The sequence below is a fragment of the Accipiter gentilis genome, chromosome 19, assembly GCF_929443795.1.
Source record: "Accipiter gentilis chromosome 19, bAccGen1.1, whole genome shotgun sequence".
NCBI classification, from domain to species: domain Eukaryota; kingdom Metazoa; phylum Chordata; class Aves; order Accipitriformes; family Accipitridae; genus Astur; species Astur gentilis.
The window spans coordinates 8,210,259-8,228,182 of NC_064898.1; the positions used below are offsets into that span (position 1 = coordinate 8,210,259).

Below are 17,924 nucleotides of genomic sequence, written 5' to 3' on the forward strand. Positions count from 1 at the left end.
CTCCTCTCCTCAGAGCCGCCGCCGGCCCCAGTTCCCTTGCAGCCGTTAACGGCCGCTTGCGCGGTCTGGGGCTAGCGGGAGGCGGGTCGGCCCTCGCCGGGTGGCGCTGGCGCTGTCCCTCTGGTACTGCCCTCCTCCTCCCCTTCCCTGCGGGCCATGGAGGTGTCGAGGGACTTCTTCGGTAAGCTGCGGGCCCTAGCCCTCACGCTGGAGAAGGAGGCGAGGCAGCTCGAGAGGGCCCTACGCGGAGAGGACGTGGGTAAGTGCCGGCCTCGCCTCGTCTCCTGACCGGGGCGACCGAGGGGGGGCTGGGAGCGGGGCCTCTCCCGCTCCCAGGGCCGCAGCCATGCTCCGGGGCTCCTGCTGTCGTGTCCGTCCCACCCCCAGGCAGCAAGACCCCGAGTTCGGAAGGTTATCTGGAGAGTTGTTCCCGGTGACTCGTGGTGATGGGCCTGGACGCTGGGGCTGATGGCTCTGCTGGGATTGCCTTGGAGTGGGGGGGGTGGGCGGGAAGGCGGTTTGGTTCTCGGGAGTCCTTGATTTGGGTTCCCGCCTGCTATTGTGCCCCTGTGCTCCTCTGGGCAGGAGACGGGCCTTTGGTGGGCCGGTGGCAGGCCTGGGCATAGGTCTGCAGGGTATTGCTTGGGCTTCCCCTCTTATCTTTGTCTCTCTGAGCTCCTGTGTGGGTGCGTAGGTGAGCTTTTATTTCGGGGATGAACGGGATGAAATGGGAATCTCGTTAATGCTTTTATTCCTTTTCATGGATTGAGACAGGAAAATGCATTTATAAGGCTTGTTCTCTCTGCACAGCTACCTCAAGCGTCTAATTGGATTTATCGCTGTGCTATCTCTTGTCACATAGCAGGTGTCCTCTTTTACACCATTTGTATTAACCCTGATTTTCAGTGAAATAAGTAATGACTGCTGCATGCGTAAGTGAATAATACTAGCATCTACCCACGTGCAAATAAGGCGGAAGAATTCAGCTTTTGTTGGTGTATGTTTTTCAGTGGTGTCTATAATGCTTTTTTTCAATTTTTATTATTTCAAGTTCAAGCTCTTTAAGGATAAAAATTTAGCATAAATAATCCTTGATAGCCCGGGGACCTACCTATTGTACCAATGTCTGCTACACATCAATTTTTACAGTAGTAGCTGCAACAGTAAAATGGAAGCCTGTGCAGTTTCTCTGTGTAGTTTAACATACTGTGCAAATTGCAGTCTCATGCTCTGCAAGGTACCCTACGTAAACTAGTTTCTTTTTGTTTTTCTCTATTTTGACTCTCTAACATATGACTCCAACATGTCTAATATAGGTGATTACGTTCTGATGTAGAATGTAATTTCACACTGAAATACTAACCCCCCCCTTTCTTTCTTTCCAAACCCTTTTATGTGACATGCTTATCAAAGACTATGAAGATGAATCTCCAATAAGAGTCTTGCATGACCTCCATTGTGAAATCAGGAGTCTGAAGGTAACACCTTAACTCACTTCTTGAAAAATTGCGGAGGGGGGTGGGGGGTGGTTGTCCATAAACTTACAGTTCTGTTTTCATCATTAAGCCACAATACAACTTTGTTAGTCAGCTGTTCTGACCCTTATTTTATTCATTTACCTCTAAGTCCTCATAATGGCTGTGGATGTTGGGGTAGTGCCCAAAAACTTTTGGGTGACTTAAAGTAGATTTAGCAGTATTTATTACTTTGCAGTCAGTGTTGTCACTTGGATTATCAGGGGACAAAGGTAACGGGGAAGTTGTAGCTGTGCCAAGGTGTAGATATAGGGGAAAAGGATTCAGGAGCAGCAGCTCCCTAGAGAAGAGGTATGCTTGTTTGTGTTTGATGACTGGCACTTAGAATAAAGAAAGTCTTCACAAAAGTTTTTCAGTACCTTCAGCCATTCAGTTAAACATGAAGAAATGTTCTTTATTTCTTTAATAGAAGTAGGAAAAATGAGTTATAGAAATGAGCAAGTGTAAAATAATTGAGAGGTAAGCTAGAATATAAACTTGAGATTTACTATATGCTCTGCACTAATTCTTTGTACTTGGGGAGTAGGAGTCCAAACTAATTGCTGCTATCTCTTATTTTTTTATGGAGTAAAAGCATATATTTTTTGTTTGAGAGGTTACCAGTAAGTTGTTATCGTACTGTGAACTGTCATCTTAGTTTAACGTTTTTAAGGTTTTGTACACTTATGCCTGTCCTGGTTTCAGCTGGGATAGAGTTAACTGTCTTCCTAGTAGCTGGTACAGTGCTATGTTTTGAGTTCAGTATGCGAAGAATGTTGATAACACTGATGTTTTCAGTTGTTGCTCAGTAGTGTTTAGACTATAGTCAAGGATTTTTCAGCTTCTCATGCCCAGCCAGCAAGAAAGCTGGAGGGGCACAAGAAGTTGGCACAGGACACAACCAGGGCACCTGACCCAAAGTGGCCAACAGTGTATTCCATACCAATCCCACGTAATATAGGAACTGGGAAGTGGGGGGTAGGGAATCGCCGCTCGGGGACTAGCTGGGTGTCAGTCAGCGGGTGGTGAGCAATTGCATTATGCATCATTTGTACGTTCCAATCCTTCCATTACTACTGTTGTCATTTTATTACTGTTAGCATTATCGTTATTAGTTTCTTCTTTTCTGTTCTATTAAACCATTCTTATCTCAACCCATGAGTTTTACTTCTTTTTCCTGATTTTCTCCCCCCATCCCACTGGATGGCGGGGAGTGAGTGAGCGGCTGCGTGGTGCATAGTTGCTGGCTGGGGTTAAACCACAACAGTGCCTTGTATATTCCTGATATTTTGTAACCTAGTTTTTAGGTATAGATAAGACATAAATTTGCTGCTTATCATCATCTGAGTTGAAATTTAATACTTATGCCCAAAACACTTCACGTGTAAACAACTATTATGTGATAATTTGAAAACCAATATTTCTGTGTTTCCTTCTGCCCCCAAAGGAAGATGTTAATGCCAGTCTTGGTAAGAGTTGCTCTGAAAAACAAGCAATTCATGAGTTTATGAAGGCAAGTGAAATATTGATGCAAAGAAATGCAGTAGATCTTGGAAAAATAAGAGAGCTGTTCCAGAAATACGGCTACAAACCACTTGTCAAAGACTCTACAGGTAATACAGTATGTGAAGACAAATGTTCTCTTTAGCTATGTGTATATTTCTATTAAGAGATCAAGTACATCTATCTTATTTGCTTTATAATAATATCCAGAGGGTAAAAGATTCTGTTGTGATTGGTGCCATAAGAATAAACCAAAATATGAAGAGTTAGATCTCCTGGCATGCTTTTAAGTTAGTGTGTGGGTTTTGTGTTTGGTTTGGGGTTTTTTTTCCTCCAGTAATAGTTATATTCAGAAAACATGTTAGCAAACATGTTTTCATAATGCAGAGAATTATGCTGCTTCAGCTTCTCATGCGTGGGAAACTATTGTAGATGCATCTGAATTAGTTTGTATTCATATGTGATGATTCCATTAACGTAAATCACCATAGAGAAAATCTTAAAATAACGTGCTCCACAGCACAAATTGGACAAGAGAAGCACATACGGGGATTAGGTGACATGTGGCAAGCAGCACTAGCTTGATTGTTGGAGGTGGGGAGATCCTTAATCCAGTCAAAAAGTGTGCACACACACCTGTGTGAAAAATCCAGATATGCCAAATGAGTTTAAAATACTGCAACTGTCAGTACTACGCTTACCCCTTTCGGTATCGAGGGCCCAATAAATCTTAAAGAAGCCTTTGGCAGGGTCCACCTTAACCTTCCCCTGAGCGTTATCCAGTCATTACACAAAACAAAATTGTAGTCATGGATCATATTCACCTCTGAATTAAGCTACTACACCTATTTTACAAAGATAAGGCAGAAGGTTCTAATTTTATAGTCTCTTCCTTCCTGTCCTTTCTCTGCCTTTAAAGAAGACTTCACACAGAGCTACAAGGTTAATTTATTTTTTAAGATGTATTTTTAAGCTAAGTGTATCTGAATAGGTAATACCAATACACATAAAAAGGTAATGCCTCTGCTATAGTATTTTAAATAGCTTGCTCCCCGCTTTATTGCATTATGCAGAAATTCACAAATATTTTGGGGTGTTTCAGTTTATCTAATTACAGAAATGTACAAATTCTGCGTTTGCTTATTTCTGCAGTGGACTCTTCTTGTTATCTAAAAAGCTACCCTCTTTCATAAGTTTTTACTTGCTGCTTCATAACCTTTCTTAAATACTGTTTTTCTGGTAATGTATGCAGCCTTTGCTCTTTCCCCAAAAACATTTTCAGTTCTATACAAATTTTGTTTTCATTGTCATTTGTTGTACATTTTTAATCAATTTTCACTCTTGCACTGAACTAAAAACAAATAAGTATACTTAAGATTAGCTCTTCCTGCCTGTTCCATGCAGGGAGATGAACTCTATTAAAAATACACTTGTGTAAAGATCTTTCAATTTTATTTTTCCTAGAAATAATATTTACCAAAAGAGTGGAATTCAGTAAATGTGTGACTTGTATCAGGCTAAGCTATATTTATAATATAACCTTTTAATATCTGTTGTAGCTTCAGGTTCAGTGCTTTAAAATGAAAGAAGGAATCTTTTTTTTTTTTTTTTACAATAATAAATAAAAAAATTTTGAATTGAGGGGAAGTACCAATTTATTTTATAAATTCTTAAACCAGAAACTTCTGACATAATTTTTTTATTTATTATTACTTTTCTCAAACAGAAGAGGAGGAAGAAGTTGTTAACAGCGATTCAACAGTGTCTGTCCAGACTAAATCTGATGAAGGAAAAGCAGATGTACCTCATCCTCCTGCTTGTACTGAGAAGCCACTGGTGCCCACAGACCCACTGCGTAATCCCCAGCTTTCTGATTTTGGTCTTTCACAATATGCGTTCTCCAGGCCTTGGAGCGCAGTGAAAGGACAACACACAACAAATGCATATCAAGAAAATCCAAAGAACAGGACTCCGCTAAAAACACAGGCACCCTGTACTTTGCCCAAAACACCAAAATGTATGCTAAAGATGGACGATTATGAGTGTGTAACACCAAAACTTGAACACTTTGGCATTAGTGAACATACCGTGTGTATGAATGAAGATTATACGATGTCACTTATTCGTAAAACTGCTCAGACAAGCAAGAAGTGAGTACATTACTTCAGATTGTTTCTCTGCTGAATTTTCTGTAGTTTCTTCTTGCTGTACTAATTTCTTGCTGCTATTGCTCTTTTTCTTCAAGCAGGTGGTATGTTATTATCTAACAGCTAGTTAGTTCTGTGTCTTTTCATGTACCCTTTGCAGTGCCAAACGCTGCCATGAAACACATCTCTGATATACTCCTTCCCTTGACTGCACCACAGTAAGAATCTTCCATACAAAATCTATTTACAAAGGGAGAATGCACAGTATATCTGTGATCTTTTGCTTTCCTTAACCTTGGATTTGGATTTGAGGATGTGTTGTCTGCAGTAGATATTACATAGCCAATTTAAAGGTTTCAAAAGCTTTAGGAATATAGACCTGGAATAACCTTCTAAAGCATTCAGCATTCTCTCTTATGTTATCCAGCCCCACCTTACAGTTAGCTCTTTTTGCTCCAGTCTTCTGTTGAAAAGACATCTCCAGATTTTCACTGTTCTAATTAAAATTAAACAAAAGAATTTGCAGCAGTGAGCTGTAGAATGCCTTAGCAGTAGATGTATTTTTCTATACTTCTAAGGTAATATAAAGGTGGTTAGATCATGTTTTTATAGTTAGTATTAGCAACACATTCAATTTTAAAAGCTCACAGTATTTAAAAGAAACTCGCTGTTCTGCAGCTAAATATTTGGTATTTAGAGAAATTATTCAAAAAACAAGAACCATATTCAAAACAAGTTGTGGAAATAGTCATTCAACTTTTTTGTTTGTTTTTTTTAATCGCTGATATTTGCAATATAGGAACAGGTGTGAAGTTCTTCAGAACGATGCCAACTTAAGTGACTTTACCCCCAAAGATCCACTTTACTGCAATGGTTAAATTTTGAGTGTTTTTTTAATTTTAAGATTACTGGGGAAAAAGTGAAAAGATACACTTTCTTTTAAAATAGCTTTGGGGTCTCTCCTTTTGAAAGGTTATATAAATACTAGAATGTTTATAAAGCCCTATAGTATTTGAATTGTAATAATAGGAAAACTTACTGAATCCCAAAAGATATTAATTAAAAAAATTGTTCCCTCTCAAATAGTATTTTGAAAATAGTTTTGTCTTATCGCACAATTTAAGTTCTTTTGATATCTATAACTTTTTGTGGATTTTGTACAACTTTTCCTATTTAATGAGAACTGTTCTAAATGTGATCTTCAGCTTTAATTATGGCTGTAATTTATAAATGGATGCATCCACAAATGTAGATTCTATTTCTGTGGCTTCTAGTGAAACAGTTAGACAGTCCACTAGGGATATTTATATATAATTAAAAAAAAATCACAGTAGCAGTCTTCCATACACTAATGATAATATTAAAATTCTGTAGAGAATTAGTTACAGCATGATTGCCATTTAAAACATCATCATTATTAATGACCAAAACAGAGGGACACACACTAATTGTGACTAAAGTTAAAGCTGCGTATGGATTCAGAATTAGTGGCTTATGTGAGAGGTCATGACATCAAGTCATTAGAGTTAAAATGTTGTTTAACTGGTTTTTACCTTATTTTTTTGTTTATTTTGCAACATTAAGTTAGAGTTAGCTTGCGGTTTGATCAGAAATGTTGAAACAACTAAACATTTGTTAGCTGCGAAAAGCACTCCTCTCACCTCTTAGGGAGAAGTCTCAGCATGTTAAATGGGCAGAACACTAAGCCAGCAAATCAAAAAGCAACAAAAAGAATTAATAAAGGAAAGATATTCTGCCCATTATCTAGTGAAAAAAATCTCTTCCCCAAGGATCAGATAAGGAAAAAAAACTAGTACAAGTGGGGTAGCCTTATACCTGTAGTTTCCAGGTACAGAGACAGGTAATAATGCTGACTTTATTGGAAACAGCCCTGCCCTTTTAATATACCTTACTTCTGCCAGCCAGGTCTTGTACCTAGCTGAAATCTGTCTAGCAGCTGTGCATTGTGTGAAAACCACTTTAAAAATTCATCTCAAAGTTCTTAGAAATATTTAGTGGACTTCAACTCCTCCAACTTTGTTTTTCATGTTTTCAGTTTTGAAGTGGGTGAAAAGAACAATATACTTCGATGTACCTTCTACAAAACTGAAACAAAAAGTAATTACGAAAGAAAAGAATAAATTGTTATATTTGTTCTTCTCCATTGTAAAAACTAAAACCCATATGGTTTCAGGTATCTGTAATACTTCCAAGGCAAAACTGACTTGAAAAATTACTTTCTTTTTTTTTTTAACTCAAAATTTGAGATGTGTTCATCCAAGTAAAATATATTGCTTCAAATGGATTTTTTTTTTTAAGCTTAGGCTTTTTTGTAGAGAGCTCTAAATCTGGTTCACATAGTTAAGATAACTTTTTAAACATTTAAAATTATTTTCTTATAGACACACTTTTATGTAGAGTTTAGGTTAAGCTTCCACTTTTTGTCTGGTATTGTCTCTTAACTCCCTATACCCTTCTTCCACTAGAACAGCTTGGATGTGAAAAAAGAATTTTAAAAAATTCAGTTTCCAGTTTTGTGGAATTTATATTGAATGGCTTTTCACTCTGAAGTCAGCTAGTGATAAACATAAGTAATCTTATTCAAACTTAAAAATAGAATTAAAAATCTTTTAGTGGTCACAAAAACATTAGTAGGTTAAGAGCCAAAAATATTTCCTCTTGTTGTTTAGAATTTTGTAGGCAACAGGCAATTCAAAATAAAATAGACTGTACCTCAACACAGAATTGATCATCTGGGACAAAGAAAATTGATCCTACCCTGGACACCTTTGTTTTGGTTTGGTTTTTTGGGATGGGGATTCGTTTGGGGGGGGGGGTTATGCCTTGGATTGAAATCTCACTATATTTGATAATTTGTGGATGGGCTGAACATTTGCATGCTACAAACTGCTGCAGTAGAATCCTAGATAAAGAAATTTATGAAAGAATCATTTTTGAGGAAATGTATTTTTGACTTGCATGTTGATAAACAATACTAGAAAAGTGATCAGGTTGACAGTATTCCTTTAATTGTGACTTCTTCATGTTACTTGAGAGCTAATGGAGAGTTTTGGTTTTCAGTTTGGTTAAAAAAGATGATCATGAAGTGAATGTACCAGAAATGACATCCAGGGAAATCATGTTTACTCCTGGGCCAAAACCAAAAGTGACAGCTGAGAATGGTAAGTTAAAAATACGTGAAATAAATGTGTATATATATGCATTTTTTACATAATGCATGTGTAAATGCATTGTAAACAAATGGTAAACTTTTAAACTGTTTCTTCTTAAATATAGTTAACTCAGGCCCAGTCATCATATGAGTAGTAATGTCTAGAAAATGAAATGTTTGTGGCTTCTGTGGGAAAGTTTCTCACTTCAATGTAAATCTTTGCTCATTCTTTTTCTCATATCCATCTAGAATTACGCAGAGGGATCCATCATTTTGTAACTGCAACTTATCCTTATTTGAAAGAAAAAACCTGTTTTGCCAACTTAGCCTTTTACTGAGAATACCCATTAGATCTGTTTAAAGATAGGAAAGAAACTGCTTTGAAAGAGGCTAAGAAGACAGTAACTTAAACCTTTCAAGAGTAGTGCTGAAACTTATTTGAGAGGAGATATAATGTGTTCTTTTATCTTGGGACAAACATAGTGACAACTGAATATATGAGAAGCTAAAGCAATGTTGATTTAAGTTGGGCTTTTTCAGTTATATTCAGTAGTGGGACTAGATTTACTTTTTTTTACATTTGTAGCTTTTATGGAATTCTGTATTTGGATGGTTCTTCATACTAAAAATATCAGCTAAAATGATAGATGCATTTTAGAATATGCAAATCTATGAAAAGCTAATAGAAAACTGAACTAGGGCCCTGGAATTGATAGTATTTATATGTGTGTGTATATGTATATATTTTTATTTTTGTCATTCCCCCCCCTGCCCCATTTCAGCAGCTGGCTGGATGGCTTCTCCTATGGTATTTGTGTTCTGTACTCCTGATGTGAAAATCCCTTCCAGAACAAATAATACAGTATTATCAAGGTCACCAGAGACAAATGAACTGCCTCTTCCCAGTCATACAGAAACACCACAGTTTCCAGATTTTGAAACAAGATGGCTAAAAACAGAAGCTAAGGTAGTAAATATCAATTATGTACCTCTTCACACACTTTTTACCATAAGCAGTTTTTCAAATGTCAGTTTGGGATTTGTGGTGGGTTGACCCTGGTTGGATACCAGGTGCCCACCAAAGCCAGTCTATCACTCCCCTCCTCAGCTGGACAGGGGAGAGAAAATGTAACAAAAGGCTCCTGGGTTGAGATAAGGACAGGGAGAGATCACTCGCCAATTACCATCACGGGCAAAACAGACTTAACTTAGGGAAAATTAACTTAATTTATTACTAATCAACCAGTGTAGGGTAATGAGAAATAAAACCAAATCTCAGAACACCTTCCCTCCACCCCTCCCTTCTTCCCGGGCACAACTTCACTCCCGGATTCTCTACCTACCCCCGCCAGCAGCACAGGGGGACAGGGAGTGGGGGTTGTGTTCATCATGTTGTCTCTGCTGCTCCTTCCTCTTCAGGGCAAGGACGCCTTGTTCTCTTCCCCTGCTCCAGTGTGGGCCCTTTCCATGGGCTACAGTCTTTCAGGAGCACAGTGCTCCAGCGTGGGTCCCCCGCGGGGTCACAAGATCTGCCAGAAAACCTGCTCCAGCGTGGGCTCCTCTCTCCACAGGGCCACAGGTCCTGTCAGGAGCCTGCTCCAGCACGGGCTTCCCACGGGGTCACAGCCTCCTTCAGGCATCCCCCTGCTCCAGCATGGGGTCCTCCCCAGGCTGCAGGTGGAGATCTGCTCCACCGTGGACCTCCCTGGGCTGCAGGGGGACAGCCTGCCTCACCAGGGTCTTCACCACGGGCTGCAGGGGAATCTCTGCACCGATGCCTGGAGCATCTCCTCCCCCTCCTTCTTCACCGACCTTAGGGTCTGCAGGGTTGTTTCTCTCATCTTCTCACTCCTGTCTCTGGCTGCAGATTCTGTTTGTGTTCCTCCCCCTCCATTCTTAAATCTGTTATCCCAGAGGCACTACCACTATCACTGATGGGCTCGGCCTTGGCCAGCGGCGGGTCTGTCTTGGAGCTGGCTGGCATTGGCTCTGTCAGACATAGGGGAAGCTTCTAGCAGCTTCTCACAGAAGCTGCCCCTGTGCCCCCCCTCCCCCCCCAAATAAGACCTTACCCCACGGACCCAATACAGAGTTCTTTTCCAATACTACTTTTTCTTATGTCATTGTAGAAGATCTTTTTAATGGTAACTTTGTAAGAACTTTTATTAAATACTTCACCTAAGATAAGTAGATTAACTGAACGCATTTAATACCTCTTTTGCAGCAGGTGAAGCAGGGGGGCAAGACTGAGTTGATGACAAAGAAGGATGCAACAGATAAACAATACGTAGAAAATAGCATTCCTTTTGCTGTGAGCTCTGATGATTATCTTAAACATTTTGGAGACCCTTCTCCTCCTAAAATAAAACACTATGACCAGTTATTCAATACTCCTCCACCTCCAGAAATAACAAGGATACCAGATGATGTTCTACAGGTTAGCTAACTTTTTTTCCTAAATATTTTTAATATCAAAATAATAAAATTAAAAGGCTTAGTTCTATCCAATTTTGTTCTTCAAATAGTTCTCTGCTACTTATTAAAAATGTATAAACTGTAGCCTGTTTTGAGTTGTTAGATAATTCTTTTTATTCCCTTTTAATGTTTCCTCTAGATTCTGTCCAAGTATAATCATAAAGTAGACTCTTCTAAAGCCAAGGAAAAGGAGACCAAGGCAGGAAATACTGTAAGATGTGGAAGTGATTTCACTGATAACTGCAATAAAGAGAACAGGTATGATTAAATTTTACAAATTTGGTTAAGTAATTTAATTTTAAGGTGCTACGAAGGTGCTTTAATGCATTTAGAAATTCATGCAGCTGCTTGCTCTTCAGCTACCAAAATAGCTCTTGTGGCTATGACTAAGTAACTATTCTTTGGCATGGTAGCTGACTGCCTTTTAGAATATTACAATTGTGTGTCTGAATCCTCCCAGCTTTAGGGGAAAAAAAATAAATGAAGGTAGAGTTTTACTGTTTTATCTGTAGGTATATTCTGCTTTGTGGCAATGAAAGCACTGATGAATGCTTTCTTCTGAGTAAATTTGGGGAATAAAACTAAGGAATTGGAGAAAACTGTAAGTGACACAACTGGTTTCATGGTTGTTTTGCCAAAGACAAAGTTCTTTGAAATGCAAAGCCACCTTATGAACAATGTGTGAGATTAAATTAGTCTACAATAAGCATGAGTAGTCTTTGAACAATGGAATAATAGCTTTAAAAATAACTCAATTAATTTGAATAGAGAGAAGTTTTTGTGACAACTCGATCAAGTGTAGATATTTCTGATTTAATGTAATGTATATTATGCTTGTTGGTTATCTGTTAAACTTGGGGTCAGTACAGATTATTTATGTAAGAGGTACAAGGAACATGTATGGAGTCAAATAATCACAACAACCCAGAATGAGACTGATAAAAGTAGGTATCTTAATATACTTGGAGTTGGAATCCATTTGAGTAATCAAATGGAGCAAAGCTCTTACTTTAGCTGACCCTTCTTTTTTTCTTGTCAAGATAATAAAGTTTTCAATGTTTGTGTCTTCTGCTAATTCAAAATATGGTTGAGATAAGTTCATGAACTCTTCTGGATATATTTGCAGAGGATATCCTGGATTTTTCAAGCCAAACAACTGAAATCAAGCTCTGAAGACTGTGTTGAGACTGGTTTACATTCATGGATCTTATCACTGAGACATAACAAGCTCAAAAAGCAAGAGAAAATACTGGTGGGAGGAAAGAGCCAGACAAAGGAAAAGCTTTTTTAATGGAGAAAAATTATTTATCCATTATGTGGATAAACTTGTTTGAACTAACAACTTGTGCTTAATTTTTTTATTGAAATTATTGGCAAAATATATTGAGGGTTTTAAATATATATGTATGCTTCAGAGGGCTGGGGTCATGTACTTCACATGTACATGGTAGTACTTCACTTGTTTCACCTGATTCTCTTGTTTATTGTGTATGCTTGCATTTGTAGTAGGCTGTAGAGAAGTGTAGTTAGGTTCCAATAAAGGGAAAGTCTAGTATATTGCCCCAGAAAGTGGATATCTCTGGCTGTTCTGGTGACGCTGTACATCTTTTCAGGGCTGAGTTGGAAGTGTAGTACTTTAACAGTATTTGGTATCTTCAACAGAAGCAAGTTTGGTTTTTTTATTGGAAGAGTAACTCCTGCTTTACTGTTTAAAACACTTCTATGTTATTAGTCATTTCTGCAATACAAAGACATATCAGAAATATTCCTGCATCAGGCTCTCTGTCACTGTCTGACAGTGACAGGCATTTCTTTTATGCTGCTTCACCTTTCTTATTATAGTTTTCTTACATTGACATTGTATTAGGTGCTATACATCTGTTTTCCTTTTGACATTTTAACTTCTGTAGCCCTACAAGGTGACTCTGGCTCCAATATGAATTATTTGAAAATATATTGTGCAATTGGTACTGGTCATATGTATCTTCAGCTGCTAGAAGGATTTACTGGCAGGCATGTAGGTGACTGCTTACTCTCCTGCACTGCTTGCCATGTGCGTTCTGTAGTGGTGGTGTTGCTTCTAGACAGGCACATCTATCCCTGTCATAGCTGACCAAGTTTAAGTTTTCAGAGCTGTTGAGCACTTTTTTGGTATCTGGTAGCAATACTAACTAGGATATTTATTTTTTTCTACCAGAGATTTTACTTTTGTCCACAAGAAATCCTAGCTGCATATCCTTGTTTGGAGCCAGTTTGCCATTTCCAGTGTGAGCTATTCCTTTGAGTGGCTCCAGGACTCCAGGACTGCTCTTAACAGCTGTACGTGGTCTTCCTGTTGATGGCTAAAATTCTGTCATTTGTACGAGGGCAAGCATGCAACACATAAGAAGGTAGAGACTGTCCCAGGAGATGGGGAGAAGTATATACTTTTCTGAACTTTCTGAACATAGCTCCACTTTTTTTTTTTAAATCCTCAGTATATGCAAACATCTAGAGATGCCTGGAAGTATTTCTCTAGTTGCATAGATCGACCTGCCCTGCCTCAAACCTAGCAAGTAGAAGTGCCTTTTTCCTGCTGTTCCAGTCACTCTCCAGGATAAGCATACATCAAATTAACTGGAGAAGCTGATTTTCTACTAATTCTGGCCTGAGCACACTGTCATTTTTCTGTGCTAGCTTCTGTTTAAAAATATGTATGTATTATTATGTGTCAGTCTTTGAGCTTGATCAACACTTTTGAATACTAAATAAATCTGTCTCAGATGCTTGGTGGCTACTTGGAAAACTGATCATTCCCTGCTATAAAAATACTTATTTGTTCTACCCAACTCCTTCAGAGAGTGAAGGCCAGACCTGCTTCCAGCATCTTCACAGACTAAAACCACTTAATGGGCTGGATGCTAGTCATGAAATTTCATGGTCTTAAAAAGGTACAAAGTATTCTGCTGCAGAGCAAGAATCTTTCAGCCAGACACATTTACCAGTGCTAAGCAGGAGGGGGTTCACAGCCTGCATTCTCCCTCCACAGCACTTCATGGCTACTTTCTTGCCCTGAAGCAAGCCAGATATCTTGAAAGACTCCATTTAACATGAAATGGAATGATCAGCACTACTGTCCTGTTCCTTGATGTGTTCCCGTCTGCCTTCAACTAATGAAATTCCCAAAAAGACTTATAAGTGTCTCTTCCCCAAACTTGAGAACAACTCTGCATTCCACTGTCCTTTCCTCCATTACGGAACTGTAGAGTTGTACCTAGCAGTGCTGGGGTTCTCGCCGTAAGCCACTTGCATCATTTTTCTTGCCTATTAAACAATGTTTTCTGCTACATTTCATAGCTATTTCATTGACTAATGTGAAAGGGATTCGATTAATGTTTTGAGATATAAGTTATCTTCAAGATGACAATTGAAATCTTAAAATCTACTCAAGCTATTGTGACATGATGCTGGCCTGAGACTTTTTGGAATAGAGAAACAATGTTTTACTGGTTAGTTTTGTTCTTTCTTGCCTACAATATTACCCTAATACAAGTAATATTGCTGTTTGTGCTTATATTCTTTATAGCAGGACCATTGCTCTGAGGTGGATATAATCAGAGCAGCAAAACAAAAACTACTTTTAGTTTGTTGTTGTGCTTTACCTTTGAAAGCCTTTTAGGTTTCAGTAAGTCCTAAGCAGTGGTTTGAGTTATTGGGGGTGGGGGAGGGAAAAGTTGGCTGAAGTGAAGGCATAAGCAGTGTTGGAAACTGATCTTTATTCAAAATAAGCTGGGGAGGGAAAGTTTTGTGTTTTGCTTTGTCTCCCCCGCCCCGTTCAGGTTTCTCACACAGGTGGCTGTGTGGCTGTCTGATAAACTGCACAAGTTCAAATACTGGAGTGACCAAGGATGTAGCCATGGGGCTGGAGGAGGGTAAAACTCCACTTAAGCCAGTATCGCTGCTAAAGAAAGGTTGGTCCTGCTGCACACTAATATGTCAGAGTGAGAATAATGCAAAAGAACTTAAAAGTTGTGTTGGTTTGTTGTGGGGTGAATCTAATAACAGCATTGGCCTGTCAGAAAGTGCAGTTTGGATAAACAGTAGCTAAATAAGTAGCAAACGCAGTGGTAGGGGACAGTCATCACCTGAAAACAGGCAAATTGACTCAGAGTATGGTTCTGTGTTGTGCTTAATTTAGTTTAACTAGGGGCTGCTTCCACTAGAGGCTGATTTCACCAGTTCTCTTGCACAGAATCTAGGGCTTGTGCAGTTTTGTGATGGATTCCATTTGCTAAGCCACACTGAAAGAATAATTGATTTTGTTTTCTCTTCTAGTTTGTCCTCCCCAACAGTAATCTCAAACTCAGCTTCTGTCTGTGAGAGCTAGATCAGATGTAAGGGAAAGGTGAGAATGGGATCACATCTTCTAGCAGTAGCCTGCAGTCAGAAAAGATTAAACCCAGCACAAAATTGCACTTCAGTATTTAGGGACATCTGGGAAGCAATCAGAAAAGCATAGCCTTTAGTTTTCCTTCATTTGCTGTGGTTCTTAATCTTTTTTTTTTTTTCATTTAAGTATATCAAATGTGTCAGCTAACGGAAGCTTCTCTCCATAATCCCAGAGCATCTCGACTGTTCTGCCTAGGAAGCTCCTTAAGATGGTCAGTGCTTTCTTATCTTGGAAATGTTTTGTCTGATGTTAAATACAAATATAGATCTCACAGTGAAATGAAACTTCCCAGATGGCTGTCAAATGGATAAATGACAAGCATTGCATTTAGCGCCTCCCATTGTGCTTTTATTGATGTTTTTGTAAATCATTGGAGCAATAACTGGAGTCCAGGCTTCCTGGGTTATTTAAAGCATCATGGATGCTTTAAATTTTCTGTAGGATGTGATATTCGCTTTGTTCCCTGTTGTCATTATTCAGATGTTCTAGTACTCATGGTGGTTTTATGTGCTCTGTCAACAGCTGTAGCTGATGTTGGAGCTGCCTTGCATTTTGGGAGTATCTTGTTTCTCCAGGGGACAGTAATTCAGAGATTGTGGCATTCTTATAAATTAAGGAGCAGTGACAACATCCAGTGGCCACACTATGCAATCACATGTACATCAGTCCACAGGAATGCACCTTCCTACCAAGAAAAGACATCAGTCAGTGCTGACTATATTATGTATCAACTTAAATGTGAAACCTCATGCTGTAATACCTACTTTTAAAAAAGGGCAGTTGACATCATGGCAGGAAGCTGACCAGGTCTGTGAATTTCTTTGATCTTGTCTTGTCTAATTCAAGTTGAAGAGTTTAAAAAAAACAAAAAAGGCACAAATGTGCATGCACAGGAAAGGGGCCATGGAAGAAGATGCTGTGGTACACAGGCATTTCTCCTGGGGAGAGACCAAGTAAAGTATAGTTTGCAGAATACCGAGCAGGAAGGTGTTCAAATACTTTCATAATTTTTGGCATAATATATTCCTGGCTTAAAGCCCTGTGGTTATGCTCCTTAATGATTGCTTACGCAATTGTTGTAAACCGATCTAAGGCCTTGCTGCATGGTCCCACCTTTCCTCTCCTGCAGCTGCAGGTCCCACGCCCTCAGTTGTGTCACTGCACTTGTGGCTGCATGGGAAGCCATTCCTGCTTGCCCAACTACCGGGAATTAATTGTTGTTTTCTAAGGTTAAATTGTTCGTGGATGCTGTGCACTGACCCAAATCACTGCTCACCTGCAAAGGCACTGATGGGTATTGAGGCAAGAGAAGGGAAACAGCAGGGGGAGTGGGAGATGGGATGTCCTCCTTTGCTGGTTAAGCTGCTTGGGGAATCGTATCCTGCCTGTCCAGCTGCTTTGGTAAGGTTTCTGGAGGCTGTTGTTCAGCAAGTGTTTCCATGGCAGCTGAAGCAATTCCTCTTCACCCCAGCAGCCATCACTCCTGCTCCCAAACCCTGCTTCCCCTTCCCTGTGACAATTGCTTGTGTGGTTGTGCATGAATTGGACGGGAGGGAACACAGCTACTCGGACAAACCTCACCCTCAGAAGAGTGTTCTTGTAATGGGTTTGTGTGGCAAGGTTTTGGTAGTGGGGGGTTACAGGGGTGGCTTCAGTGAGAAGCTGCTGGAAGCTTCCCCTATGGCTGACAGAGCCAAAGCCAGCCAGCTCTAAGATGGACCTGCACAGGCCAAGGCTGAGCCCATCAGTGACAGTGGTAGCTGCTCTGCAATAATATATCTAAGAAGGAAAAAAAAGCTGCTGGGCACACAGAAATGGCAGCTGGAGAGAGGCGTGAGAACATGTAGGAGAAACAACCCTGCAGACACTAAGGTCAGTGAAGAAGGAGGGGGAGTAGATGCTCCTGGTGCCAGAGCAGAGATTCCCCTGCAGCCCATGAGGAAGACGCTGGTGAGGCAGGCTGTCTCACCTCCACAGGGGAGGTGAGAGGGGAGGTCCACAGGGGAGCACATATCCACTTGCAGCCCAGGGAGGACCCCATGCTAGAGTAGGGGGATGCCCAAAGGAGGCTGTGACCCTGTGGGAACCCTGCACTGGAGCAGGCTCCTGGCAGGATCTGCAGAGAGAGGAGCCCACACTTGGAGCAGATTTTCTGGCAGGACTTGTGACCCTGTGGGGGACCCATGCTGGAGCAGCCTGTGCCTGAAGGACTGCAGCCTGTGGAAAGGACCCACGCTGGAGCAGTTCATGAAGAACTGCAGCCTGTAGGAAGGACCCACATTGGAGAAGTTTGTGGAGGACTGTCTCCTGTGGGAGGGACCCCATGCTGAAGCAGGGAAGAGTGATGAGCCCTGCCCCCGAAGAGGATGAAGCGGCAGAGACAACGTGTGATGAACTGACTGTAACCCCCATTCCCCATCCCCCGCTGTGCTGCTGGGGGGCTAGGGAGAGAATCTGGGAGTTCTGCCTGGGAAGAAGGGAGAGGTGGAGGGAAAGTGTTCTGAGATTTGGTTTTATTTCTCATTACCCTACTCTGGTTGATTGGTAATAAATTGAGTTAATTTTCCCTAAGTTGAGTCTGTTTTGCCTGTGATGATAATTGGTGAGTGGTCTTTCCTGTCCTTATCTTGACTGATGAGTCCTTTGTTACACTTTTCTCTCCCCTGTCCAGCTGAGGGGGGGGG

General features: G+C 40.2%; 1 protein-coding gene and 1 long non-coding RNA gene across 5 annotated transcripts in view; one reads left to right on the forward strand and one right to left on the reverse strand.

The window, feature by feature from the left end:
* Positions 1 to 17,924, reverse strand: part of LOC126048201 (uncharacterized) — a 566,030-nt gene that overhangs the window by 68,757 nt on the left and 479,349 nt on the right. The window lies entirely within an intron of this gene.
* SKA3 (spindle and kinetochore associated complex subunit 3) lies at positions 84 to 17,737 on the forward strand. 4 transcript variants are annotated; one of them, XR_007508806.1, is made up of 10 exons: positions 84 to 259; positions 1,414 to 1,478; positions 2,962 to 3,127; positions 4,744 to 5,167; positions 8,246 to 8,346; positions 9,119 to 9,303; positions 10,561 to 10,773; positions 10,951 to 11,069; positions 11,938 to 15,451; positions 15,763 to 17,737. XR_007508806.1 is itself a non-coding variant. In XM_049822822.1 (9 exons), exons 1-9 carry the CDS (start codon positions 157 to 159, stop codon positions 11,969 to 11,971), a joined length of 1,410 nt encoding a protein of 469 aa, XP_049678779.1. In that variant the 5' UTR covers positions 84 to 156; the 3' UTR covers positions 11,972 to 17,737. The 4 variants fall into 4 exon arrangements, 2 of the variants coding, with proteins under 2 accessions (XP_049678779.1, XP_049678780.1); XR_007508807.1 differs by having other exon boundaries at positions 11,938 to 14,761; positions 15,367 to 17,737; XM_049822822.1 differs by having other exon boundaries at positions 11,938 to 17,737.